Source organism: Phalacrocorax aristotelis, chromosome 1, assembly GCF_949628215.1.
Source record: "Phalacrocorax aristotelis chromosome 1, bGulAri2.1, whole genome shotgun sequence".
NCBI lineage: Eukaryota > Metazoa > Chordata > Aves > Suliformes > Phalacrocoracidae > Phalacrocorax > Phalacrocorax aristotelis.
The window spans coordinates 252,444-279,699 of record NC_134276.1 but is presented as its reverse complement, the minus strand read 5'-3'; the positions used below and the strand labels follow the sequence as shown (position 1 = coordinate 279,699).

The 27,256-nt window shown below is 71.1% G+C and overlaps 4 protein-coding genes across 9 annotated transcripts; 1 reads left to right on the top strand and 3 right to left on the bottom strand.

Moving 5' to 3' along the window:
• Positions 1-434: 434 nt before the first annotated feature.
• On the top strand, positions 435-4,100 carry SMPD1 (sphingomyelin phosphodiesterase 1). The gene is given in 9 exon segments (XM_075097797.1): positions 435-500; positions 503-662; positions 665-708; positions 1,393-2,156; positions 2,746-2,917; positions 2,998-3,074; positions 3,334-3,479; positions 3,560-3,661; positions 3,664-4,100. Coding segments are annotated over 9 exon segments (1,821 nt in total). The 5' UTR covers positions 435-449; the 3' UTR covers positions 3,969-4,100.
• Positions 4,101-4,203: 103 nt separating this feature from the next.
• APBB1 (amyloid beta precursor protein binding family B member 1) lies at positions 4,204-11,534 on the bottom strand. The gene is given in 15 exon segments (XM_075097664.1): positions 4,204-4,864; positions 4,942-5,118; positions 5,210-5,325; positions 5,435-5,518; positions 5,739-5,823; positions 6,392-6,438; positions 6,441-6,505; positions 7,085-7,212; positions 7,293-7,430; positions 7,730-7,766; positions 8,022-8,107; positions 8,187-8,243; positions 8,337-8,527; positions 10,418-11,156; positions 11,458-11,534. Coding segments are annotated over 14 exon segments (1,998 nt in total). The 5' UTR covers positions 11,037-11,156; positions 11,458-11,534; the 3' UTR covers positions 4,204-4,696.
• Positions 11,535-13,662: 2,128 nt separating this feature from the next.
• HPX (hemopexin) lies at positions 13,663-17,835 on the bottom strand. Its single transcript, XM_075097542.1, has 10 exons — positions 17,707-17,835; positions 17,372-17,442; positions 17,145-17,225; positions 16,456-16,610; positions 15,872-16,025; positions 15,374-15,586; positions 15,068-15,175; positions 14,695-14,825; positions 14,076-14,220; positions 13,663-13,996 (listed from the first exon to the last, which is right to left on the bottom strand). Exons 1-10 carry the CDS (start codon positions 17,778-17,780, stop codon positions 13,770-13,772), a joined length of 1,359 nt encoding a protein of 452 aa, XP_074953643.1. The 5' UTR covers positions 17,781-17,835; the 3' UTR covers positions 13,663-13,769.
• Positions 17,836-19,301: 1,466 nt separating this feature from the next.
• On the bottom strand, positions 19,302-26,456 carry TRIM3 (tripartite motif containing 3). Of its 6 annotated transcripts, none has more exons than XM_075097399.1 (12): positions 26,357-26,456; positions 25,617-25,779; positions 23,611-23,848; positions 23,343-23,494; positions 23,080-23,260; positions 22,059-22,782; positions 21,864-21,967; positions 21,624-21,791; positions 21,293-21,552; positions 20,716-20,786; positions 20,450-20,590; positions 19,302-20,071 (listed from the first exon to the last, which is right to left on the bottom strand). In XM_075097399.1, the coding sequence occupies exons 2-11, from the start codon at positions 25,745-25,747 to the stop codon at positions 20,463-20,465; spliced, it is 2,157 nt and encodes a 718-aa protein (XP_074953500.1). In that variant the 5' UTR covers positions 25,748-25,779; positions 26,357-26,456; the 3' UTR covers positions 19,302-20,071; positions 20,450-20,462. The 6 variants fall into 6 exon arrangements, with proteins under 6 accessions (XP_074953500.1, XP_074953060.1, XP_074953331.1 ...); XM_075096959.1 differs by having other exon boundaries at positions 21,372-21,552; positions 26,357-26,455; XM_075097230.1 differs by having other exon boundaries at positions 21,384-21,552; positions 26,357-26,455.
• Between the last annotated feature and the right edge of the window lie 800 nt (positions 26,457-27,256).

Sequence of the window (27,256 nt, the reverse complement as noted above, 5' to 3'; positions counted from 1 at the left end):
CGCCCTGCGGAGGGCTTGTTCCACCACAGGGTCTGGTCCCCGACCCGGCCGTGCCCATGGTCCCCGCCCATGCCCCGCCTCGGCCCCACCCCTCCTGACCTCGCCCCGCGGAGGGCTCGTTCTGCCATCGGTGTAGGCCCCAGCCCAGCCCCCCTTTGGCCCCGCCTTTCCCGCCCCCGCCCCTCGGAGGGTTGTTTCGCCATTGGCTGAGGGCCCCATCCTGCCCCGCCCTTCTGCCCCGCCCCAGTTCCGCCCCTCTCGGCCCCGCCCCACGGAGGGCTGTTTCACCATTGGCTGAGGAGCCCAGCCCCGCACCGCCCAATGGTCCCGCCCCGCCCCGGCCCCGGCCCGCGGAGGGCTGGTCCGTCATGGGCTGAGAGCCCTAGCCCCGCCCCCCGTTGTCCCCGCCCCTCCCGGCCCCTCCCCGCCCCGCGGAGGGCTGTTCCGCCATGGCGGCGTGGGCTGAGGGCCCTGGCCCGGCCCCGCCGCGGGTGCCGCCGCTGCACGGGCCCGTGGTCCGCCGCTGGCCGCGGCCATGGCCGTGATGCTGCTGATGATGATGATGATGGTGACGGCGCTGTCGGCGGCCGCGGCATCGCCCCCCGCCGCGGGGGAGGCGTTCCTGGGGGCGGTGCCGCGCTGGGGCTGGCGCAACGTGTCGTGCCGGCCTGTCACCTGCTCTTCGGGGCGCTGGACGTGGCGCTGCAGGTGGGACAGGGGACGGGGACGGGACGGGGACGGGGACGGGACGGGACGGGGACGGGGCGGAACGGGGCGGGACGGGGTGAGGGATGGGGTCAGGTCAGGACAGGGACGGGCCCGCGTGACGGGGCTGCGGACGGGATGGGGCACGTCATGGCTTGTGACAGGCACGGGACCAGGACGGGGGTGGGCTGGGACGGGCTGGGATCACCTGGGACAGGCCAGCAGCTGTGCTCTGAGGGACAGGGACAGGCTGGGATGAACTGGGTTGAGCTGGACTGGGCTGGGACAGGCTGGGACAGGACAGCAGCTCTGCTCTGAGAGACAGGGACAGGCTGGGATGGGCTGGGATGGGCTGGGATTAGCTGGGATTAGCTGGGATGGGCTGGGGCAGGCCAGCGGCTCTGCTCTGAGGGACAGGGACGGGCTGGGATGAGCTGGGGCGAGCCAGCAACTCCGCTCTGAGGGACTCTGCTCTGAGGGACAGGCTGGGGCGAGACAGACGCCAGGGCCCCCCCATCCTTCCCCAAAAGAGGAACTGGGCTGGGGCCCAGGCAAGGGGAATGGGGGGGCGGGGGGGAGAGGCTCGGTCCCCCAGCCTCAGCATCCAGTGGGTCTGGGCAGCGGGGGGCGAGGGGCGGTGGGGCCATCCCGGAAGCCAGCAGCACCCAGCTGGTCCCTGTCCCGCAGCTGGAGCCCAACGTGGCGCGCGTGGGGCGCGTGGCGGCCCGGCTGTGCCAGGACCTGCGGCTGGCACGCCCCGAGGTCTGCCGGCAGGCCGTGCAGCTCTTCCAGCGCGACGTGGTGTCAGCCTGGGCCCGCTCGGTGCTGCGACCCGGCGAGGCGTGTGGGCTGCTGCTGGGCCGGCGCTGTGGCCGCTGGGACATCTTCAGCGACTGGAACGTCTCCCTGCCCGACACCCCCAAACCGCCAGTGCAGCCCCCGGTGCCCCCGCCACCCGGCACCCCCACAGCCCGCATCCTCTTCCTCACCGACCTGCACTGGGACCGCCACTATGTGCCGGGCAGCGAGGCTGCCTGCCCCGACCCGCTCTGCTGCCGCGGTGCCGCCCGCCCCGGCCCCGGCGGTGCCGGCTTCTGGGGCGAGTACGGCAAGTGTGACCTGCCGCTGCACACCATCGAGGCGCTGCTGGCCCAGCTCCCCGGCACAGCCCCCTTCACCGCCGCATACTGGACGGGCGACATCCCGGCGCACGACGTCTGGCAGCAGAGCCGCCAGGACCAGCTGCTGGCCCTGCGCACCGTCACCGGGCTGCTGCGCCGGCACCTGGGCGACCTGCCCGTCTACCCGGCCGTGGGCAACCACGAGGCCACTCCTGTCAACGCCTTCCCCCCACCATACGTGCGGGGCAACCAGTCCTCCGCCTGGCTGTACGACGCCATGGCCCAGGCCTGGCAGGGCTGGCTACCCGCCCCAGCACTGCAGACCCTTCGGTGGGGGCAGCTGCTGGCAGGGGCTGGGCGGCGGGCTCTGGGCTGGGGGGCTCTGGGCTAGCAGGGGTCAGGAGGCTTTCGGCCGGGGGTCTGGGCTGGGGGGCACAGGGCTAGCAGGAGTCAGGGGGCTCTGGGCTGGGGAGGGCTCTGAGCTAGTAGGGCCTCAGGGGGCTCTGGGCTGGCAGGGGCAAAGGGGGCTCCAGGCTGCGGGGGGTGTCTCAGCTAGCAGGGGCTCAGGGCTGGAGAGCACAGAGTGGACTATTCTGGGCAGGTAAAGGCGGGGGCCAAGGCTAGCAGGGGCTCGGAGGGTCTTGAGGCTAGGAGGGTGCAGATGAGTGTGGTTAGCAGGGGCAGGGGGGACACGACTCCATACTGAGAGGTGCAAGGCAGGGGTGGGGGCTCATGGCTAGTTGGGGTGTGGGGTACTTTGGGCAGGGAGGAATAGGGGGCTGCAGGCCAGGGGTGCGGGGTGCTTTGGGTGGGCGGGCAGAGGGGAGGGGGTGCTGGGGGTGGCGGGGGCAGGGAGCCGGGAGGCCCAGGGTGGGTGTGGGGACAGGGGCAGGCAGTGCTCACCCCCCGGTCCCCGCAGGGCTGCTGGTTTCTACACCGTGCAGGTCTGGCCCGGGCTGCGCCTCGTCTCCCTCAACATGAACTTCTGCTCCCAGGCCAACTTCTGGCTCCTCATCAACTCCACTGACCCCGCGGGGCAGCTGCAGTGGCTGGTGGGGGTCCTGGCGGCCGCTGAGCAGGCTGGGGAGAAGGTAAGGGCAGGGAGGTGCCGGCCCCGCTCGCAGGGGTCCCAGGCACTCCGCCAGTGCCCCCATGCCCCCCTGCCTCCTAGGTGCACATCATCGGGCACATCCCGCCGGCCCACTGCCTGCGCAGCTGGAGCTGGAACTACTACCGCATCGTCAGCAGGTCAGCCCCGCAGCCTCCCACCCCGCACACCGGCCCCCCACCCGCGCAGCTGGCGTCAGGAGCCCACAGCTGCCCGTGCCAGGCACGGCCATGCCAGAACCAGCGCCAACACGCACGGCCTGACACGCGGTGTCAGCTGAGCCCAGTGTGACGGGCTTGGCTCATGGGACCAGCTGCACCATGGCGGCTGTCCGGCAGCGCGGCAGGGCCACAGCAGAGGTCTGGGGGCTGGCCGCCCTCACCCCCTGGCCCGGCACAGGTTTGAGGGCACCATCGCGGCTCAGTTCTTCGGCCACACGCACGTGGACGAGTTCGAGATGTTCTACGATGAGGAGACACTGACGCGCCCCGTGTCCATCGCCTTCGTGGCCCCCAGCGTCACCACCTACATCAACCTCAACCCTGGTGCGCCCTGACCCCACCCACCCCACCGCAGCCCACCCCTCTGGCTGCCATGCCCCTGACCCTGCCGACCCTGCCCGCAGGGTACCGTGTCTACGAGGTGGATGGCGCCTACCCCGGCAGCTCCCATGCCGTCCTGGACCACGAGACCTTCATCCTCAACCTCACAGAGGCCAACGTGCCGGGGCAGAGCCACGGTGGCAGCGCCTCTACAGCGCCCGCGAAGCCTACGGGCTGCCCAGCGCCTTCCCCGCTGACTGGGACCGGCTCATCCGCCGCTTCCAGGACGACGAGCTCCTCTTCCAGCGCTTCTGGTTCCTCTTCCACAAGGGCCATCCGCCCCGCGAGCCCTGCCTGGCCGCCTGCAAAGCAGCCCTGCTCTGCGCCCTGCGCACCGGCCGCTCCGCTGACCCCAGCCTCTGCCAGCCCCTGCGCCCGGCACTGCCTTTCCCACACATCCAGGCACTCTGGCGGCAGCAGCGGCTCTGCTGAGGGCGGCCACATCAGCCCCTCAGACACAGGCAGCGCCCGGGCTCGGCAGGGGCTCAGGCAGGTCCCTGCCCATCCGCGGGCTCCCACTGGCCGCACCCAACCCATGGTACAATAAAGGTGTGATGGACCCAGCGGCTCCTGCCCAAGGCCCCGTGGGCTGCGCCAGGAGGGCAGGCAGCCCCACTGCTCTTCCTCATCCTCACCCTCCCCTGGGCGGGTGCTGCAGGGGCCAGGCCAGGCTGGTGGAATGGGTTTATTAATTATTTAGTACAACACAGATCTTCGTTACAGCAGGAGTGGCAGCTCCGGAGCCGGCGGCCCCGGGGAGCCCCACGCCGCAGGTTAGACTGCATGCATCGGGGCAGGGCGGGCCCCATGCCCCCGCCGCGCTGGTGCCATCGTCCCCACAGGGCGGCAGGGGGCTCGCCCCGGGGTGTGGGGCAGGACCCCCCACCCACTGCCCTGGGGCACAGCTGGAGGGAGCAGAGCTGTGGCGGGCACCGTGCTTGGAGTGCACCCCCAGTGCGGGCATATACCCCGCGGTCCCTCGCACATGGCTCCGTGGATGGGGACACTCACGCACGCACACACGCCCCCCCAGCACGGGTTCAGCCCCCCGCCAGCACCCAGCACGTCCCTGGTGCTGACGCCCCCTCCATCCTGTTCCCCCATCCCGTCCCAGGGGCGGCGGGTGGGGAAGGGGTCTGGGTCTGTTACCCCATCCTGGCTCACGGCGTCTGGGCCCCGAGGCGCTTGGGCTTCAGGCTGCCCAGCAGGGTCTGCACACCCCTGCGGACGGAGGAGCCCACCCGGCGGGCCACCGAGTCGGCTGGAGGTGCGGGCAGGCAGGAGCTGGAGGCCTGGGGGCGGGCATCCAGGCACTTCTGGTACCGCAGCTGGGGAGAACAGGGTGAGCGGCGGGGCCAGGGAGGGGGCCTGCGAGCTGGGGAGGGGACCGGGAGGGGACACTCACCATGCAGGCGGCCTGCAGCGCCTCGCTCAGCCCCGCGGCATTGGGCTCGCACCAGACCATGTGGCAGCGGAAGGCGCCCGGGGCGCTGGCCATGATGAAGGCGAAGGAGCGCACGTCCCGGCCCACCCCCATGAAGGACAGGAACCGTACGCGGCACTCGCACAGCACCACCTCCGTCTGCGGGCAGGCAGCCGGGGGTCACCGCCGCCCCTGCCGCGCCAACGGGACAGGACAGGCTGGCAGAGGGGTGCCGCGGGGCCAGACCCACCTGCTCGTGGGTGATGGTGAGCGTGGCAGGCGCCACGTTGACCACAATGGGGGTCCAGTGCTCCTTACTGCCAGTAGCCAGCGCCGCCTCCAGTGCCGCGTTGATGACATCCATGCCTGGGGACAGGTGGGGGGCTCAGGGGCGCTCTGCGGGGACTGGGCGCCAGCCCCACAGGGTGCACATGCCCCCAGCCACCCCACAGCGCTGCCCATGCCCTGCGCTCACCCACAGGCTTGGCGACAGGCACGCAGCCCAGGTAGCACACCGGGAACTTCTGCACCACCTCGCTCTTGGGCGCCGGGAACTCCACTGCGGCACAGAGAGGGTCAGCAGCCCGGCACCACCGCTGCTGCCCCCCATTGCCCCCACCCAGGCCCCCCACCCCTGCTGCACCCCAACACCCAACCCCTGCCCAGCCACCCCCGCCCAGCCACGCAGCCTCCAGCTCCCCCCACCCCAGCACACACGGCCCCCAGACACACCAGGCCACTCCCCACCCAGACACCCCCCCCAGACCCCGTCACCGTACCCTGGAAGGGGATCTCCACCAGCCTGGAGGAGTCCATGGAGAGGCCATTAGCCAGAGCTCGGGCGCTTCGCCGCTCCACCATGATCTGGGGAGAGCACGGGGGCACCAGCCCCCCCTGAGACGTCACACCACAGGCCCCAGCCCCTGCTCCCCACACAGGGCCATGGCACCCCATGGCAACCCACCAGCCAGCTGCATCCTGGAGACACCAGGGTGGGGAGGGTCTCGTCTGGGAACAGACCTTGGAGATGGCTGGGGAGGCTGGGGGGGGGCTCACAGGGTCTGGGGGGGGTCACCTGGGAGCAGACCTTGTGCAGGCTGGGGGGGCCTTGGGGTGTCACCTGGGGCTAGAGGGGGGTCTGGGGGGCTCACCTGGAGCTGGAGGGGGGTCATCTGGGAGGAGACCTCATGCAGGCTAGGCTGAGGGAGGGCCTTAGGGTGCTCACCTGGGTCTGGGGGGGCCGGGGGGGCCAGGAGGTCTCACCTGGAAGCAGACCTCATGCAGGCTGGGCTGGGGGGCCTTGTGGCCTCACTTGGGGCCAGGGGAGCCCGGGGGGCTCACCTGGGAGCAGACCTCATGCAGGCTGGACGGGGGGGCCAAAGGGGGGCTCACCTGTGGCCAGGGGGGACCCAGGGAGATCAGAGGGGCTCACCTGGGAGCAGACCTCGTGCAGGCTGGTGGCAATGTTCTTGGCAGGCTCTCGCAGCGGAAGACATGGCATTTGAGCATCTGCGTCAGCTGGTCCCGGGCCACATAGGCAAAGTCCCTGCAGGAGGGGCTGTGCTGAGGACCCCCACCACCACCCCACCCCAGGTGCCTCCACCACCAGCCCAGCAAGGGACAGAACTGGGAGAACTGGCGTGGAACTGAGCTGCCGTACCTCTCCCTGCATTCCCGGCCAGCGCAGCAGGAGAAAGCCAGAGAGCAGAGTTAGCGGGGCCGGGGCGCGCACACCCCCCACAACCCCTGCCTCACGGGTCCCCCCACACCCGCATGGGGCCGTGCCTGACCTGAGAGACCCCAACCCACCTCGGCACCGCTGTGGGGCTCAGCCTCAGAACCCCACACAGCTCAGACCCTGCATCCCACATGCACAGGACTCTCCCCCCAGCCCTGCGCCCTGCACGCACCCACATCCCTGTGGGCAACAGACACCCCACCCCATCCCCAGGACCTGCAGATGCAGGGACACCCCACCCCCACAGCACTCCCCACATGGCCCCACCCTGCACCCGTGGGACCCCACACAGCCCCCGTAGGATCCCATGCAGCCACCCCTGCCTGGGGGCACGGACCCCCAGGCACACAGCCCGTCCCTAGGCCCCCCCGACCCCATGCCCCCCACCTGCCGCTGTCGCGCCCCACGCCCCAGACACGGATGCTGGCCACGGGCTGCGCGTGCAGCAGGGCCTGATCCTGTGGGTCCACCAGCTTCAGCGTCTGGCTCTCCAGCAGCAGCAGCATCGCCCGGCCCTGGGGGGAGCTGAGTCAGGGGGGCCAGGGCCGCGCTGCGAGCTGCCCCCCGAGGCGGTGGGCGGGTGGGGGGAACTCACCTCCCCCCAGGCACCAGGGGGGCCACGCTGGTGCAGGGAGAGCTGCCGGATGCAGTTGTTGACGGCGATGCTGCTCCTGCCCGGCGCCAGCTCATCCTCGCTCATCTCCACCCAGCCCAGCGAGCGCACAGCGAAGCACTGTGGGGGGCAGCATGGGGCAGACACGGCCCTCCGGCTGGGACCCCAGTGGCCACCCACCCCCCAGCACCACAGGGCACGGCAGACTCTGCACCGGGGGCATCACACATCCCGGACCCAGCTGACCCCCCTCCACGGTGGCAACGGCACTGCAACCGTGTTGGGGTCAGGCTACAGCCCTAGGGTGGGGGTCTCAGCCGCCCCCCGGCAGGGGGGAAGGGGCCAGCCGAGCCGGCAGGGGTTCCATGGCATGGGGGTGTCTGGGCTGGGCACCCACTGCCCCAGGGCCCCAGGCCTACCTTGGAGCCCGGCTTGTCCTCCTCGGTCAGGGCCACGCTGCAAGAGTGAAGGGGCTATCACTGGCTGCTGCCCTCGGCACCTCGGAGACTCCAGTACCCCCACTCTGCCCGCCCAGCCCGCCCAGCTCTGGCCCCACACTGAACCCACACGCCTCTTCCTGCTGCCCATCCCCAGGGTCCTCCCTCCCCGCGGGGCCCTGGTGCGGCCCCATGCCCCGATATACCCCACGCCCCCCCCCCCCAAGCCCAACACCCACCATGCACCCCCTGCCACCCCATGGCCCCCACACACCCTACGCCCGGTGAGGCCAGGCCTGGCGACGGCAGCTCCGAGTCCTGTGCTCCGGGCTCATCATCTCCCTCCTCTGCCGCAGGGTCCTGGGGAGGGAGTGGGGGGCTGGCAGGGTCCGGGTGCTGCGGGATGCTGCCCCCCCGGCCGCCCACCACTCCCTCTCACCTTCCAGAAATCCCCCTCGCCAAAGCGCTCAGCCGGGGCGAAGCCTGTCCAGGTGAGCTGCGGGGAGAGCGGGGCCGGCTCAGGGCGCGCACTGTGGGGCAGCCCCACTGCCCCGCACATCCCCACGGTTGCCCCACGGCCGGGACTTACCGGCGGCTCCTCGGAGGGGGTGTTTCCCGGGGAGCCGGGGGCCGAGCCGCGGGCCAGCCCCGAGGGGGGCTCCCACTGCGTGGTGCCGGTGGGGATGTGCCAGTAGTAGGTGCCCGAGGTGTCCTGCACCCGCATCCATCCCGCAGGCAGGTCCGAGTCCGTCTCGAAGGAGTTGCGGGTCCAGAAGGAGTCTGGGGGAGCGAGGGCCGCTCAGGGCCGGGTGCCGCGGGGACGGGCCCCCCACACAGCCCCGGCACGGCACAGCACGGCCTCCACGCTCAGCCCTATGGAGACCTCTGGACCCCGCAACCGTCCTGGTGTTCAGTGAGGTGGGGGACCACCCCGGGAGGGCGTTGGGCCCCACATCGCCGTTGAGGACGGCGGCCTGTGGCCAGGCAGGGCCCAGGACCCCCGGTGCTGTTAGAAGTAGGGGGTCCCACACCGCCATGAGGACGGCGGGCCCCAGCCAGGCCCCACAGGGACGGGACCCCGCAACCGGGCAGGGCGCCAGCCCCATCCCCACGCCCCCCTCCTCCCCCCAGCGGCTCGGGGCCGCGCAGAGTCCCCAGGGCCGGGCGGCCCCGCAGCCCCCCGCCCACCCAGCCCCCCGCCGCGGCCCTACCTGGGCGCGTGTCCAGCAGGACGATGGCCACGAAGTAGTCCGTGCTGCACATGGTGCCACCGCCCCATGCCGGGGGTCGTGCCGGCTGCCGGCCAGAGCGCAGCCTGGAGCCCCCGCGCCCCACCCGGCCACGGGGCGCCGTGGGGCCTGTCCCGCCGGGGCCCCCCGCCCCCCCCAGCCCCCCTCCCTGCCGCGGGGCCCGGCCCCCCCCAGCGCCGACCCGCCCGCAGCCCCAGCCCCACGGCGGGCCCCAGATCGGGCCCCCGGCCCCATGGCGACCCCGGCCCCACGGCGGGCTGTGGGGCAGCCGCTCCCGGTCCGGGTCCCCGCAGCGGCGCTCACCTGCGGCCGGGCTGGACCAGGCGTTTCCCCGGCAACCGCTGACGGCAGCGCCGGGGCCGGCGGGATGCGGATGCGCCAGCGGGACCAGGATGCGCGGGGGCGGGGCAGGGACGCGCAAGGATGGGGTGCGGGGGAACAGGGGGCAGGGTTGGGGGGGTGCGGGGGGCGCAGCACGGGCCGGGGTGCCATGGTGCGTGCAGGGCAGATGGGGCACAGGGGCACACACCGCCAGTGTGGGGACAGGGAGCTGAGGGCACAGGGGGGCCTACGGCCCAGGGGGCACTGGGAGGTGCCGGGGGGCCGTGGGGCCACACCCCTAGAGGGTGGCGGTGGGTGACGGCACAGCAGGACGCGCCCCATGGGGCACAGCGGGGACTGTGCAACCAGCAACAGCGCAGAGGGGCACAGGCAGGGAGGGGTGCCGAGGGTCACAACATGGGCAGGAGGCACACGGCAGGGTCCATTGAGCTAACGGGGGCTGGGGGGCCGGGAACAGCACACAGTAGGGACAAGGGGGGCACAGGCAGCAATGGGGGGCTCTAGGGGAAGCAGCGGGCACACAGCTAGGGGCAGGGGGAGGAAGATGTGGGGCTGACAGGACCAGGCCAGGAATGGTGAATGGGGACAGGCATGGACAGGTGGGGGACAGGCAGAGCAGGCAGGGACAGGCAGGCAGGCAGGGGCTGCCATGGGTCAATCAGGGGCCACCATGGGTTGTATGGGAAGTCATGGGGCAGCTATGGGGGAATCAGGGCAGTCATGGGCAGGCAGAGACCGCTGTGGTGCAGGCAGAGACCACCAGAGGGTTGTCAGGGGAAGCCATGAGGCAGCCGTGGGGGAATCAGGGCAGTCATGGGCCAGGCAGGAGCCACCACAGGGTGGTCAGGAGAAGCCTTGGGGAATCAGGGGCAGGCGCAGGACAGCAGGCCCAGCTGTGGGGCAGGCAGGGGCCACAGCGGGACAGGCAGAGCAAGCAGGGACAGCCATGGAACAGGCAGGGGCTGCCATGGGGTAGTCACAGGCCACTGTGGGCCAGTCTGGGCAGTCAGAGGTAACCGTGGGGCTGCCGTGGGGCTGCCATGGGGCCGCCGTGGGTCTAGTGCCCGCGGGTGCCCACCTGCATCATCGGGGGAGCTGCCGGCAGGGCTGCCCTGGCTGAGCGTGGCCCAGCTGGAGTCCTCGTCGCTGGCGGTGCCGCTGCGTACCCCAAAGAGCAGGCTGGCGCTGCGGCCGTGCTCACGGGGCGCCCGCTCCCCACTCTGCTCTGACTCGGCCGTCATGGGGTCGCTCTGCACCGGTGTGGAGTCCCCGTCACCCTCCTCCTCCTCGTCCTCGTCTTCGTCCTCCTCGTCCTCGGCGGCAGCCCGCAGGTCGATAAGCAGGGGCAGAGCCCCCCCGCCAGCGTTGCGGGCGTTGCGGGCCGAGACCTCCAGCTCTTCGGGGGGGGTCCCCAGCTCGTTGCGGTTCTGGTCCCGCTCAGCCGCCCGGCGCAGCTGGTTCTGCCCGTCCTTCACCCACTTGGCATTGGCCGGCTCCTCACCCGCCGGTGCGGGCGGCCCCACCCCGCCCCGCAGCTCCGTGCTGCCGCCATAGAGCGGGGGGCCCTGGGGGGAGCCGGCGGGGCCCTTGGGGCGCAGCAGCTGCCCGGGCTCAGGGGCGCCCCGCAGCCCCAGGCTCAGCCCCAGGCAGCTGTTGTCGTTGGCCAGGTCGCTCCGCTTGCTCAGGGACCCCGACATGGCCGGGCCGGGGGCGCAGGGGGACACGGCGGGCGCCCCCCCGGGCGAGGCCCCCTCTCCTGTCGCTGGCGGGAGGCTCCTACAGCCCCCGGGGCGCCGGTGCCTCCGCGTCCATGGGGCCTGCAGGCGGCGAGAGCAGGGGCAGCGGCGGCACCAGGCCCCCCGGCCCCTCCGCGCTGGCCCCGCAGCCAGGCTCCCGGCTCCGGCCCGGCCACCCGCCCCACGGGCCCCGTCAGAGCTCCCTCGCACCCACGGGACCCCCACCCCGGGACCCCGACCCCGGCCCCGGCGCTGCGGGGGCTCCACGGGCTCCGAGCCCCCCGCCTCCCCCCAGCCCTCTCGGTTCCCCCGCAGCCCAGAGCGGGGCCGGTCAAGCCCCCCCTCCCGGTATCCCCCGGCCTCGTCGCGGCCCGTCCGGTACCTGCGGCGGCTCCGGTGGTGGGGGGAGGGGGGGGCGGGGGGCTCCGCTTCCGCTTCCGAGGGCGGGGCGGGGACAGTGCCCCCGCCCCCACCCGCACCCCCACCCTCACGGACCGGCACCGGCACCGGCACCGGCACCGGCACTGATGCTGGCACCGACACCGGCACCGGCACCGCCGGGTCCGATGTCGCGGCACGGCCCGCGACGGCGCGGGGAGGGCCCGGGCGGCGCCGGGGGGGCGCGGGACAGCCCGGCTCGGTACCGTGCGGTGTGGCCCGGCCCAGCCCGGACAGGGACAGCAGCCCGTAGCAGCCCTGATGGTGCGGAGCAGCCTGGCACAGCCCCACACGGCATCGTCCTGCCTGGCACGGCACGGCACAACACCATCCCATCTGGCACAGCACAGCTTGGCACAGCGTGGCGTGGCACGGCACGGCACGGCATGGCATGGCACGGCACGGTGTGGCATGGCACAGCATGGCACCATCCCGTCTGTCACAGCGCAGCTTCGCATGGCACAGCACGGCATGGCACGGCACGCCAAGGCTTGGCACATCACAGCACGACACAGCACAGCATGGTACAGCATGGGATGGCACAGGATGGCACAGCACAGCATGGCATGGCACATCATAGTACGGCACAGCACGGCATGGCATGGCACAGGTGGAGCAGCATAGGGCAGGATGGTGCAGAGCTGGGACACACAGTGCAGTGCGGTCATGCGGCAGTGTTACACTGTGGTGTAACATACGGCATGGTGATATATGGCATGGCACAGCACGGACCAGCACAGCACTGGACAGGACACACATATGGGACAGCCCTGAGCAGTACTGGCAGTGGAGCAGAGCACAGGGCAGCACGGCACAGCACAGCACAGCACCGGAGGGGACACAGGACACTGATATGGCACAGCATGGTACCATTCCATCTGGTACAGCACAGCTTGGCACGGCACAGCATGGCACAGCACGGGGGGGGGGACGACAAGGGGCGCCGATATGGCACAGCAGGGTATGGCACAGCGTGGGGGGACATACAGGGAGCTGATATGGCACAGCACACATGGCACGGGGTGGCGGGGGACAGACACAGGTCATGGGCACAGCACAGCATGAGGCGGACACAGCACTGGTACAGCATGGCACGGGGGGCACTGCAGGAGTAGGGTGGGCTAGGAGGGAACCGCAGCATCAGTCACAGACTGGTGACGCTGGTAGGACCTCCAGTGTCCCTCTGGTCCAGCCCTGCTCCCCTGGAGCCAGTGGCCTAGGACCATGTCCAGCCCCTGGGGACGGCGACCCTGCCACCACCTTGGGCAGCCTGTGCCTGTGTCACCCCCATGGCAATGAGGGTCTCCTGCGCTCAGTGGGACCCACCGTGTGCCGCTCTGTGCCCATAGCCCTAGCATGGGCACTGCTGGGAAGAGCCCATCTTCCCCTCCTGCCACCCCGCAGATGCTGATGCCCAAGGATGGGACCCCCAGCTGGCTCCTTTCCAGGCCAGGCCCCCCCTCCGATGCCCCCTGGCCCTCGGACGCTCCAGCCCCGGCAGAACCTCATGGCCTTGGTGGGGCTGGGCCCCATGCATCCCTGTACTGGGGAGCCTGGTGCTGGACCCAGTGCTCCAGGGGTGCCCTTGCCAGCGCCGGGCAGGACGGCATGGCACGGCACAGGTGGAGTGGGTCGGTATGGTACGGTGCAGCGGTACAGTGCAGCCCTTTATGGTGCAGGACATATGGTGGGTAAAACATGGCATGGCACCATGTGGCACAAAGAAACAGCATGGGCACAGTGCAGCACGGCGTGGCATGGCATGGCACAGTGCCGTGGGTCATGGCACAGCACGGTACACTGTGGCACATTACAGAATGACACGTTTCAGTTGGCACAGTAAGGGGTCGCTCAGCACCAGGCAGTGCTGCATGGCACAGCCCAGTTTGGCCCAGTTCAGCCCAGCACAACCATGGACTGCCTCCCTGTAGCATGTCCCCTGGTATCACCTCCCAGGACACCCCCACAAGGCCCTGGGCACCTGCGCCTGCTGGGTGCTGCCCCACTGTCCCTGTGTGACCGGCTGGGGTGGCACGGGCATGGGGACAGGCACGGGGGCAGCAACAGCACCATGCTGCCCCACGGCCACTGCGACCTAGCTGCACTGCACACACACCCCCCCAGCACCCTCAGATAGAGCGGGGGGATCTTGGGCTCTCCTGGCTTTTATTGCATCCCAGGTGCAGGCAGGCTGGGGCCAGCAGAGTCCTGGTGCCAGTGGTGCCATGGGGGCCCAGGTGGCAGCACCAGCCCCGGTCACTGGGGGCAGTGGAAGAAGTGAGTGGCGATGCTCTGGGGGGGCGCAGGCTGTTGGGCCCCAAGCAGCTGGGCCACACTGGGGTACTGGTGATAGCTGGGGCCATGGAAGAGGAAGACGCCATCCTTGGTGCACATGGCACCGTCCACGTGGTCGTGGGGCAGTGGCACCGGCTCGCCCACCTGCCGCGGCATCTGCAGCAGGTCCACCAGCCGAACACGGTTCCCTGCCAGCACAGCACCCATCAGCCCCGCACTCCGGCAGAGACCCCAGCACCGGAGGGTCCCAGCGTGCTGGCTGCCCACCTGTGATGAGGTAGAGGTGTGCGGAGCCGGGGCAGGTGAATGCGGCATCGGCGCTGGGGACCCCCAGCTCCTCCTGCAGCGCCCGCGGGTAGCCCTGCACCTGCCGGTGGCCCTGCTCCGAGAGGAAGATGGAGACCTGGGAGCCCTGGGGAGAGCGGAGGGTGTGGGCTGCGGCAGGGACAGGCTTGGGGTGGCAGGAGAGGGAGAAGGTGCAGGCAGGTACAGGGTGGTGGGCGGGGGCAGGGACCGGCAGGGACAGGGGGCTGCCAGCTGGCTGGGCTGGGCTCAGGGCTGGGTTTTAGGGGTGCCCGGGGGCTCTGTGGGGTGGGAGGGTGGATCCAGGGGGGCTGGGGGCACTGCAGCATGCTATGCATCTGCATCCCCGGGCTGCCCCGGGGCAGGGCTGACATGCCCGAGGAGCCCCCGTCCGGGGGGTTGACGGTCCCCCAGCAGCCCCCGCGCAAGGTTTGAGGTGCCTGAGCTGCCCCGTCTCGGGCACAGGCCTGGGGGTGCAGCAACCCGGGGCAGGACCCCCGGGGGATGGGAGTCGGGGGGCAGGGCACGGGGATGGGGACGGGGACAGGGATGGGCACGGGAGGGGGCAGCCACGCGGTCAGACCTGGATCAGGTAGGTGCGTCCGTCCCAGGCGAAGGCAGCGTCCACCTCTCCCTCCAGCCCCGGCCATGTCTGGCCCAGGGGCCAGGCATGGTGCCCGTCCTGCCGCGAGTCCAGGCGGAAGGACAGACCCCCTGCGGGCTGCGTCAGTGGCCCTGCCGCACGGCCCTGCCCCACGGCACAGCCACAACCGCCGCCCCCACACCACATCTCCACAGTCCAGCCGGCTCCACGCTCTACGGCCGCACGGAGCGGCTGGGGCCACCGTCCTCCACGCCACAGCCCCACCGCCCCCAGCACTGCCACGGTGAGGCGTCACTGCCGCGCCCAGCCCCGCAGCCCCCCCCCCCCCCCCCCCCGCCCCGCCGCCCCTCACCGCGGAAGGCGTAGATGCGTCCGGTGTCGTCGGAGAGGAGGGCCTGGAAGGGCGTCCCGCTGCAGCGGTCACCGGCGTCCCCCCACGAGGTGTTCCCCGACCCGTGCCCTGCCGGCAGCGGCAGCGCTGGCACCAGGGCCGCGGCGCTGCGGGCAGGGGGCACGGGATGGGGGGTGGGGGTCCAGGGTCCCTCTGCCGCTGTGGGGACCCGGGCTCAAGGCCCCGTGGGAGGGGGGCACCGGGAGGGTCCCCAGGGTGTGTCCCCCTCGTGCGTGTGGGAACCCTGGGCTGTGGCTGGGTGCTCACCTCGCCCTGGGCAGGGTATGAAGTAGTCGCGGAGATCACGGGGGTACCCGGCGGGCACCTTGCCAGTGAGGGGGTCGAAGCGCTGGAAGCGGGTCCCCTGCAGGCAGTAGTACCGCTCCAGCCAGCGCAGGGCAGCATCGCAAGGGCCCAGCTCCAGCCACGTGCGCGACTTCGTCACCCGCAGCGCCAGGTCAAAGGAGTACACCATGTCCCCTGCGTGTGGCAATGGCACCGCTGGCACGGCTTAGCACCACTGGCATGCCTTGGCGCCGCTCGGCACAGCACGGCTCGGCATGGTTGGTACGGCTTGGAACAGCGGGCACAGCTCCCAGCACCTGAGCCCCTCGCCCCCACGCCAGCACCTCCGCGCACCCACGTCTGCCACCCCACGGCACTGCCTGGGTACAGCTCCCAGCCCTGCCCCGCAGCAGCCCCTCTGCACCCCACAGCAGCCGCCTGGCCATAACTCTCCTGTCCCCCAACCCCAGTCCTGCTCACCCTTGAAGAAGAGGATGGTCTCGCCCCCACACTCCTCGGGGTGACACTCGACAGCGGCATCCACCCCACCAGGGACCCCCGGGAACTCGTCCTCCACACGCCGGGGGAAGCCAGGACGCAGCTGCTCCCCAGCGTAGGCCCAGACCTGCTCGCCCTGGAGGTGCCCCACAGGCTGAGACCCACAGGCACCACCCTGGGGACACCCTTGAGGCTGGACGCAGGGGGAGACCCCAGGATGGGAGTCCCACCAGGACAAGACCCCACCCCAGACCCACAGGCCAGGACCCCCCCAAGGCCCTCCCTCCCGGCAGCCCGAGAACCACCCCCACGGATCGGCCCCATGGACTCACTCAGGGGGGTCCAGGCAGAGAGGGAGACCCCCACCCCTGAGCAGCCCACCTGGTCCCCCATGGTGGCACATCCACACCACCCAGCCTGGGACCCCCACACGCTGCCCGCTGCCCACCGCCCACTTCCCCCACCCTCTGCCCCCCACCCCCTGCCTGCTGACCCACACCCACCGCCTGCTGCCCCCCACCCGCTGACCCACTCCTGCTGCCCGCTGCCTGCCACAGTGGCCATGCCTGGAAGAGGTAGAGGCTCTGGTGCTCCTCGGGGTGCTGCCGGCGGTGCAGGTGCAGTGCTGCGTCCACAGGACCCCCCAACTCGGGCCAGGAGGAGGCCAGGGGGCGGACATGGAGCTGCCCCCCACCCCGGGAGCTCTCCCAGACCTCCTCACCTGGGCAGGTACAGCAGCTAGCCCCACGGCAGGCAGCGGGGGGCCCACGGCACTGCCCCACAGCCCCCCTGCCCCCCCACTCCTTGTTGTCCCCCAGGGCCCCATCTCCACCCCATGTTTATCCAGATCCCCATTTCCCCTCCCAGGTCCCCCATTTCGATCTGCCCCCATGGACCCCATCTTTCCCCCCTCCAACCCCTCCCCATTTCCGCCAGACCCCATCCATCCCCCACATCCCATTACCCCCTCCCCAACCTCCCAGTGCCAAGCTCATCGTCCCCCATTTCCCACGGACACTCCCCCCTCCAGTGACCCATGTTCTTCCCCAGTTACCCCAGCACCACAAATTCCATTCCCCTGCCCCCCATATCCCACTTCCCCCCACCCCCATGCCAGACACCATGTCCCACCATTTTCCCCAGACCCAATTTTCCTCCAATGCCCTGTGCACCCCCATCCCCATGCCCCCAGCCCTGTGACCCCCCAGCCCCATGTCTCTCCCTGCCCCCCCGGCCCTGTGCCCCCCAGCCCCACCTCTGAAGAAGAGCATGGTGCCATTCTCGCTGAGTGTGACGGCATCGAAGCTGGCCTCGTCTGTGCAGAGCTGGGCCAGGTCTGGTGGGGGGGTCAGGATGGCACGGACCCCCAAGACAGACCCCCTGCATCCCACCCACTGCCCCACGGTGCCTGCCGTGCCCCACAAGCACCTTGTGCCCCACACGTTACTCTGCCCTCCTCCCCCCCATCCCACAGGCTCTCACCAGTGTCATTGCTGGGGGGCTCAGCCCCATGGGGGTGTCCTCCTCCAGCTGCCTCCGGTTTTTTGTGGGTCCTGGGAACAGGCAGCACCGGGGGCTCACAGTGCAGCCCCCCCAAACAGCCATGTACACACCCCACATCAGCACGCAGGCTGCCACATACCCCACCACAAACCCACCCCACATACCCCCCCGCCCCATACAGCCCTCTGCAGGCCCCTGCCCCAGTCCACCTGCCGCTCCACACCCCCAGCTGCTCCACATGCCCCCCCCAGCCCCCTGCCCCCCACCCCTCCCCAGCGCCCCACGTGCCCCCCGCCCGCTGCAGCCCCACTCACAGTGGGTGGGCACACCCCAGGGCCAGGGCCCAGGCCAGGCAGAGAGCAGCTGTGACGACCCCCATGGTGTGCATGGGGCTTCTGCCACCCCCGACCCTATATGGGGCAGGAGGGGCCGTTGCACAACTGCCCTGCCCCATTGCTCAACCCGGCCCGCCCCACGCAACCTTTGTCGGGCCGGGGGGGCCGCAGGGCAGTGCATGGCGTGGGCAGGCCCCTCCCCATCATCAACCCCAACCCGGCGGGGTCAGCACAGGGACCCATAGCCTGGGGACGGGCTTACACCCCACTGCGGGGGATGGTAGGGCCTCAGCCTCAACGAGGCGGGGCTGGGGACAGGGGGTCAGACCCCGAAAGTGTCAGGGACAGGGATGGGGGCAGGGTTCAGACCCCCAACCCAGTGAGGCTGGGGACAGGGGGTTCAGACCCCAACACGGGAGGGCTGGGGCTGGTGGTTCGGGTCTCATGGAACAGGAACAGAGATGAGGGTCTAACACCAGCGGGGCTCAGCCCCTGACACGGTGGGACTGAGAGGGGTTTCAGCCCCTCCGTGGGGTTCAGCCCCTGACAGGGCGGGTCTGAGGAGGGGGTTCGGACCCCCGTGGGGCTCCGGCCCCGGTGTAGCAGCGCTGGGGAGGGGGTTCAGCCCCCCCGTGGGGCTCAGCCCCTGACACGGCGGGCTGGGGAGGGGTCCCCCAGCAGGGTGCTGGGGTGCAGCGGGCAGGGGCTGGCACCGCCCCAGCCCCTTCCCAGCAGCCCCCCCTCCCCGTGCTGGGAAGGGCCTTGGCCCCGCGGCGCCTGTTTGCTTTGGCACCAGCCGTGCGGGCGGGGACGGCCGGGGGGGGCACGGCCGGGGTAGGGGCGCACCCACTTGTGGGGCGCACCCCCGCCGTTACCTGCCCCATAGGCCCCTGCGTGCGGGCGAAACCCCCGTGGGTTGCACCTCCTGGGGGTGCAGAGCCCCGTGGCCAGGTTGCACACAGAGCCCACCCCCTCCCGGGGCCAGTACGGGCCAGTCCTACCCACTGCCTGCTCCCAGTACGGACCGGTCCGACCCAGTCCCTGCTCCCAGTAGAGAGGATTCCGACCCCGTCCCCACGCCGGGGTCAGGGCCGGCCGGAGGCTGTGCCGGGCGGGTGCCCAGCAGTGCCGGGGAGCTCCGGGCACGGTGCCCGGCCCCGCTCTGCCCGGCACTGCCCGCCTCTGCCGCTGCCTGGGGATCCCACCATGGCCTGGGGGTCCCACCATGGCTTGTGGGTCCCACCATGGCCTGGGGGGTCCAACTGTGGCCTGGGGGTCCCACCATGATGGCCTGGGGGTCCCACCATGGCCTAGGGGGCCCACCACAGCCTAGGTGTCTCCAGAAGCACATCCAGGCACCCAGCCCCACTCAGCCCCCCCCTCCCCCGGTGCTGGGCCCCTGCCCATCACCCCCAGCCCCCAGGACAGCAGTCCCACCACCGCATCCTGTGAGGCTTTGACCCAGGGAACCCCAGCAAAGGTGGTGCCATGGCTGTGACACGGATCCATGGGGTGGGAACTGCCTCTGCTCCCCCCACCCCCCGCCGTGGGGCTGGCAGTGCTGGGAGGCAGGGTAATTCCAGAATACTTTATTTTGTACATACAGTTTGTCAGCGTGCGGCAGCAGCCCCACACAGCCCCACCGTGGGGCAGGCAGGCACGCGCGGTCGCCCCACGGCTGGGGCTCGAGCCAGGGGAGGGGGCCACAGTGCTGGGGGAGCAGGGCCGCTGTGGGGCAGTGGGCTCCGGGACCGACCACCCCATGGCTGCCCCACAGCCCCCAGCAGCACACGCAGCCCCCCAGCCCTGCCCGGCGCCTCCCCATGCCCCACACGCTCCCATCGCCCCCACGCACCGTCAGGACCCCCAGCCGCAGGGGCACTGGGGCTGCCAGCCCTGCCATGGTGCAGGAGGAAGGGCATGACCACAGATCCCCATCAGCCCCCGCCCCAGCCAGACCCGTCCTCACCCCTGCTCTGGGCCCGGCCGCCCCCCAGGATAAAGTGCACATGAAGGCCGGGGCGGTGCTTGGGGGGCAGCGACAGCTGTGGGGCTGCAATGGCTGTGGGGCAGCGATGGCTGTGGGGCAGCTGTTGCTCGGGATGCCCTGCTGCAGGTGCTGTCCCGGGGGGCCCGCAGGCCCTGTCCTGGCGTGGCAGCATCCCCAGCCCCAGCCCCAGCCCCGTGGCAGCTACTGCAGGTAGCGATAGGCCTTGAAGCAATGGTTGCCAGAGTCGGCCACCACCACGTGTCCGTCGGAGGTCAGGGCCAGGCCCTGCGGCCCATACAGGGGGTCAGCGGCCGTGTTGATGTAGGAGAGGAAGGAGCCCGAGCTGTCGAAGACCTGCGGGGACAGGCAGAGACATGCTGTCCCCAACATTGCTGCTGCCACTGCTGCCCAGGCACCCCACCGCCATGGAAGGACCCCACCGCCATGGAGGGACCCGGCCTGCCAGGACCTTGTCCCCACTCTGCTGAGCCCCCCCTGCCTTGCCCTGTGGTTCAGCACTTGGGCTACAAACCCTGGTCCCCGGCTGCCACCCCTGGCCTGCGCCGGGGCTGCTGGCGGGACTCGCTCCCTGCAGTGGGACGGGGATGGGGACAGGGACGGGATGGGGAGGGGATGGAGCTGGCCCAGCACCCCTGGGGCCAGGGCCACACGGGGGGCTCTGTGGGCTGCAGGGCTGCGCCCCCCGGGGCAGCGTTTTGCCAGTGCTGGTACCTGGATGCGGCTGTTACCCCAGTCGGCCACGATGATGTTGCCGTTGGCATCGACGGCCACCCCCGTGGGGGCGTTGAACTGCCCGTTCCCCTCCCCATGAGACCCGAACTTGAAGAGGAACTCGCCGTCTGCGTTGTACACCTGGGGACAGCGGATCACTGTGGGTCACCCCAGCACACAGCACCGGCACCAGCCCCAGAGGGTGTGGGGACGGCATGGAGCCGGGGACGCCGACGACCACCCAGCGCCTGCCGCACGGCACTCACCTTCACCGAGTGGTTGTGGAAGTCGGTCACCACGATCTCGTTCTTGTTGTTGACCGCCACGAAGTGGGGCCCTGGGGAGGGGAGGGGGCTCAGCCCAGGGATGGGGGGTCCCAGCCTGGCACAGCACCAGTGCTGCGGGGACAGGGGGACGCCCCTCGGTCCCACGCTGGGGAGGGGGCAGCCCAGCCCCCGTGCCCGGTTAGTGTGGTTAGTGCTGCACGAGCAGCTGGTGAGGCCAGCACGAGGGGGTTAGCGCAGGCAGTGCCCGGCCCCCCATGGCTGGAGGGGGTGCCCAGCCCCACAGCAGGACCAGCACCAAGACCCCAGAGGCCCGACCCACAGGGACAGAGCCCACTGCCAGAACCAGAGTCCATAACAACAACCAAGAGCCCCGAGCCCGAACCCAGAACCAGAGCTCAGAACCAAAACCTGAGCCCAGAACCAGAGCCTAAGACCAGAGCCCAGAACCAGAACCAAAACCCAAGCCCAGAACTAGAAGCAGATCCCAGACCCCAGCCCCAGGTGCCCCAGTGCCAGCTGGGTGCCAGCCGCCCTCAGCGAGGTGTGCGGTACTCACCAGCCCGGCCCGGCCCCGGTGCAGCGGGAAGCCAAAGGCATGCAGTAAGGAAGAGGGGACTTGCCAGTCGGTGTATTACCATCGAGTGTACCTGCAAACTGCCGCTCAGCCGTGCCGCGGCTCCCGAACTTGGTGACGAGTTTGCCGTTGGACTGGAAGATGAAGACGCAGCAGGCCTTGTTGTCCACCACGATGATGTGGCCGTTGCGGTCCACAGCGACGCCCTTGGGGCCCATCAGCCGCCCAGCCCCGATCTTGGTCTGCGGCCGGGCAGGGGTGTCATGGCCGGGTGCGGAGCCGCGGCCCCCCCGCCTGGCCGCTGCCCCCTCACCTTGAACTTTCCCTCAGGGGAGAAGATGCTGACCCAGCGGTTGTCGTAGTCTGCGATGATGATGTCCCCATTCATGTCCACGGTGACACCAGTCGGGCGCTGGAGCTGGCCAGGGGAGCGGCCCCGCACCCCGAACCGCAGCCGGAACTGCCCCTCGTTGGAAAACACCTGCGGGGGGCAATGGGGGGGTCAGCTGGGTGGGGGGCTGGGCTGGGGCAGGGGCTGGGGCCACGGTCCTACCTGCACACACTGGTTATTGCTGTCAGCCACCACAATGCGGCCACTGCTGGAGGTGGAGATGCCCTGGAGGTTGGTGAACTCCCCCTTCTCCCGGCCACGGCTTCCTGCGGCGGGGAGGCGGCAGTCAGGGGGGGCCCACCTGCCCGGGGGAGCCCCAGGGAGCCCCTGCCACCTCAGGGAGCCCCCACCGCTCACCCACGCGGAAGATGAGCTCATCCTCGATGGGGTTCTCCTTCTTCTTGCCGCTGCTATACATGCTGGAGGGGCGCCGGACAGCCTTCTGCCGGATGTGCCCACTGCTGGGTGACTTGACACGGCGCTTGACGTCGTCGGGAGAGGGGGGCACGTCGGAGGCCTTGACGGCACGGACACGGAAGGGGCTGCCACGGATGGGCTGCCCGTAGAGCAGGATAGAGAGGAGGAAGTCGCCCTCGGCACGGGGGGTGTAGAGCAGCTCGTAGGTGCCATTCTTGTTGTCCTGCACCTCCGCCTCGGCTGTGCCGCCGTCCGGCGCCGTCACCTGGAAGCGCAGGCTGGCGCTGCCGCTGCGCACCAGCTCCCCGTCCTTGTCCTTGGTGGTGACGCTGAGCGAGGAGGCCTGCCCCACCACGGCGTGCCGCAGCCCCTCGCCCGTGGCCACCGTCTTGTGGGCTGTGGCACTGGTGGTGATCAGCACGCCCAGGTTGAGGATGGACTTGCGGACACCCTCCGTCTCCACCACGTAGTCAAGCTGGGCGTTCTCGTGGGGGTGCTCGGGGAACTCCTGGCTGGCCAGCTCGCTCAGCCGCTCGCTCATCTGTTTCTTCACCAGCAGCACCTCAGTGGCGGTGCCGTGGTGCAGCGCCTGCTCGGTGAAGGCGCAGCTGCTGAGGATGCTCTCCTGGCCCTGGCGCAGGGCGTCCAGCTGCGCCTGCAGCACCTGCCACGACAGGGCACGTCACCCTCACCGCCGGGCCGGGACCCTCGCTGGCACCCAGATCCCGGCCGCAGCTCCGGCCAGCCCCGGCAGCTCTGCACCTGGAGCCCGGCTGCCCAGAGCAAGGGCTGCCCAGAGCCCAGCCACCTGTGCCAGTAGGGCTGGCGGAGCTGCTGGCATGGCCAAGGCATGTTCACCCTTCTCCAGGCGAGCCAGGCAGGCACAGGGGAGGGACACTGGCACCGTGGCACGGAGGCATGACAGTGTGGGGCACGATGTTGTGGGGCATGGCGGCGTTACCTTCTGCTTGGCCCCACAGGTGGCCTCCAGGTCCCGCACCAGCAGCCCCTTGCGCTGCCGCAGCGCCGTCTCCAGCTCCTCGAAGGTGCTGCCAATCTCCGACACTGCCTCGTTCTTGCGCTCCACCAGCTGCTGGCTGATCTCCGACACCAGCCCGATGGCCGCCGCCAGCTGCGGGAGCCTGTGGAGGAGACGGCGCTGGGCGTGCGTCTGGCTCCACTGGGGGAGACCCTGCCAGAGCCCTGCCCCCCCCATCCCCGTACCTGCTCCTGACGGCATCCAGCTGCTGCTGCAGGGCCGCCTTGTGCTGCTCCACCACATCACGCAGCGGCACGGTGACGTGCTCCCGGTGCTCCCCCTCTGTGCACTCGCGGCACATGGCCGTCTCGCAGGGCTCGCAGTAGAACTCCATCACCTGCGCATGGGCACTCAGGGCTGCCCGTGATGGCCCCCCTGGCACCCGGACCCCACAGCCCTCCCAGACCCACACAGCCCCTCCCCAGACCCCCACAGCCCCTCCAGATGACCCACCTTGCCCTCGTGGTTGGGGCAGGAGAGGGGCTGGCCAGTGACGGCGCTGACGGGGTCCAGGCCGTGGCCGGGGTGGGGGCCGCAGCTCTCAGGGTCCCGCTGCAGCACCTCCATCAGGTTGGTGATGAAGAAGTTGTTCTGCAGGGCGGCGACGCCGCGCTCGGGCAGGATGGAGGTCTGGCGGCACACGGGGCAGGACAGGGTCAGGCTCTGGGGCGGGATATAGTTCTGGAGACACCTGGGGCGAACGGGGACAACCAGAGGGTCAGGACCCGCACGCGGCGGGGACAGGGGGCAGAGGGACAGACGGACGGACAGGAGGGACCAGGGTGCATGGGGCAGGAGCAAAGGGACAGGGCCAGAGGGGCAGACAGGCAGCAGGACAGACAGGCAAACAGACAGGAGGGCTGCACTGGAGCACAGGGACAGGGCTGCAGGGGGAGGCAGACGGGACGGATGGACGGACAGGAGGGACCAGGGTGCGTGGGGAAGGAGCACAGGGACAGGGCTGCAGGGGGAGGCAGACGGGACGGATGGACGGACAGGAGGGCTGCACTGTGGCACACAAGGCAGGAGCAGAGGGACAGGGCTGGCAGGGCAGACAGCAGGACAGACAGACAGACAGGAGGGCTACACTGCAGCACACCGGGACGCAAGAGTGAGTGTGGGGGCCGGAGGGGCAGGCAGACGGCAGGACAGATGGACAGGAGAGCTGTGCTGCGGTGCCATGAGCAGCCGCCGCCAGGGCCTGGAGGGGTGGACAGACGGACGGACAGGAGGGGACAGGCCAGGTGGACCAGGCTGGGGATGGGGCTGGGGCAGATCTGGGGACGAGGGAGGCTGCGGGAGGGTCTCTGGGGGGCACAGAGAGAGCAGACATCAGTACAGAGCCCACCGCTGATGACCAGAGCCGCAACCCCCAGCCCAGCTGTGCCCCCAGCAGCCCCCCGCCCCCCCAGCACCGCCATGCAGCCCCCCGCCCCCCCCAGAACCCAGCACCAGATCAGCCCCGGCTGCCGCAGCCCAGTGGGTGGGTGGCCATGCGAGGCTCAGGGGGAGGCTGCACAGCCCTTGCGGAGAAGTGGGGGGCGCAGGGGCAGCGGGGTCCTGGCCCCCACATGGGCGGCCGTGTCAGGCGGAAAGCAGCCATGGAGTGGGGGGGGCCCCCGGCTCCCCACCCCTGGGGGTGCAGGGGGACTTGGCCCCAGCTCTCACTGGGAGGGGCAGGGGGGCACAGGGCTGCCATGGGTCCTGGCTCACCACCAGCTGTGGAGGCCGGGGGGTAGAAGGGGGCTCTGGCTGCCCCATGGCAGGTGTTGGGGGACATGTGGGGAGGGCGGGCTGAGGAGGGCACCTCCGCACCCGCTGCGGGTTTGGGGGATGCTGGAGGGATGCAGTGCTGTACAGCTGGGAGGCAGCAGGGATGCATGGGGGTGCAACAAGGTGCAGCAGGGATGCCGTGGGGATGCAGTGCAGTGCCACATGGGTGCAGCGGGGATGCAGTCGGGGTGCAACGGGGTGCAGCAGGGGTGCAGTTCACACTGCATGCGGGGACTCCAGCCCTCCTCCTGCAGAAGCTGCGTGAGGGGCTGCTGGGGGATGCAGTGGGACGCAGTGGGGGGGCACAACAGGGCCCAGAGTGCAGCAGAGGGACGCAAGCTGGGGGATGCAGCAAGGCCTAGCAGGACACAGCAGGGCTGGGGGCATGGGGGGATTGCGGGGGGTGTGCAGGGGGGCCCAGGGGTGCAGCAGGGCGCGGTCAGGACACAGGGGTCCCAGGGACACAGCAGGGCAGAGCAGGGGTGCAGCGGGGACAGGGTGAGAACACAGCAAGGCCCAGGGTTGCGGAGGGGACGCAGCAGGGATGCAGCAGGGCACAGGACACACCAGGGAGACAGCGGGGATGCAGCGTGGCCCAAGGGCACAAAGGGGATGCGGTGGGGTGCGTGGGGCAGGGGCACAGCAGGTCGCGGTGGGGTGTGGCGGGAGGCATGGCAGGGTCTCACCTCTCGCAGAAGGTGTGCAGGCACGGCAGCACCTTGGGGTTGCGGTAGCGGTCGAGGCAGATGCTGCACACCAGGAACTGTTTGTCAATCTGCCGCACCACCGGGCTGGCGCTGGCCTCCCGCTTGGCCATGGCGGCGTCCCCGCGGCCCCACGGCGCTCAGCCTGTGGGCGTGGGCAGTCAGTGGGGCAGCCCCACGGCGCCCCACAGCCCCCGGCCCCGCACGATCACGGCCCACGCTGCCCCACACACCGGGCCCGCTTGCCCCACAGAGGTGCCCGCAGCCCTCGGCCCCACGTGCCCTGGGGGCCACGGGTGGGGGTCCCCTGCTCCGGTCCATGCCCATGGGCCCTGGGTGCCCAAAGCCAGACCCACACATCTCTGCGACCCACAGCCCTGCCCCGCACCCCATCGCCGGGGTGCGCAGCCCCCCCGCCCCAAAGCAGTGGGTTCCGGGTAAAGCCCCTGCCCGTCCCCCGGCACCCCCACCACCCCTCTGCCCCACGACAACCCCTACCCGCCCCACGGCACCCCCCCGCCTGCCCCACGGCACCCCTGCCAGCCCCCCAGCACCCCCGGCAACCCCCGCCCCACGGATCCCGCTGATCCCGCCCCCCGCCGTGTCCTGGACACCCCCGGGCTGGGGTCCCCCAGCATCCCCCGCCCCACGGGGACACGCCGCCTGCCCCCCGCGCCACAGCCACCCCACACCCGGGCCCCCGCGCCCCCAGCCCCGCTCACGGCGCTGCAGCGGCCCCGCACCCCAGGCCCCGGCCCGGCCCCGCCCCGGCCGCCATTGTGCGGCACCGCCCGCCCCGACGGCACCGCCCCCGCGCGGCGGTGGCACAGGGGGAGGTCCGGGCACCGGGGGGGACAGCAGGGCTCGGGGCGGGGGGTCCGGGCACCGGGGCGGACAGTAGGGCACGGGGGGGGCGTCAGTGGGGCACCGGAGGGGATCCCGGCACCGGGGAGGGGAACAGCACGGAGGGTGTCAGTGGGGCACGGGGGTAGGGCTCCGGGCACCGGGGGGGTCCGGGCACCGGAGGGGGGGATCAGTGTGAGGGCCAGCGGAGCACGTGGGGGGGCATCTGGTCACTGGGGGCGGGGGAGTCAGAGGGGTACCAGGGGGGGTCAGCGGGGCATGGGGGGTCAGCGGGGCATGGGGGGTCAGCGGGGCATCGGGGAGGTCTGGGCACCGGGGGGGGCCCGGGGAGCCGCAGCGGCTGCGGGACCCCGCCGTGATGCTGCGGGCACGGCACGGCCACACGTCCCGCCCCTCCTTGTCCCTGTGTCCTCCCCCGTCCTGCCCCTGTCCCCCAACCTCGTGTCCAGGCCCCCACCCCACCGTCCGCAGCCCTGTCCCCCCCCCGCATCCTCCTGTCCCCGGCGCCCCCTTGTCCCTGTCCCCCGTCCTTCCTCTCCCTGATCCCCCTTCCCGCCTTGTCCTGGTCCCCCCAAGCCCCAGCCCATCCAGGCTGCCCGCCACTCGCGACAGGCCGGCGCTGCCCCCACCCCATCCCTGCCAGACCCCCCACCCCCGGGCAGGCCTGTCCCACACCCCATCCCCACGCGTGACATCTCCACCCGTGCAAACCCCATCCTCCTCCTCGCCCTACTCACCCCCTACGCAGCCCCCTCCTC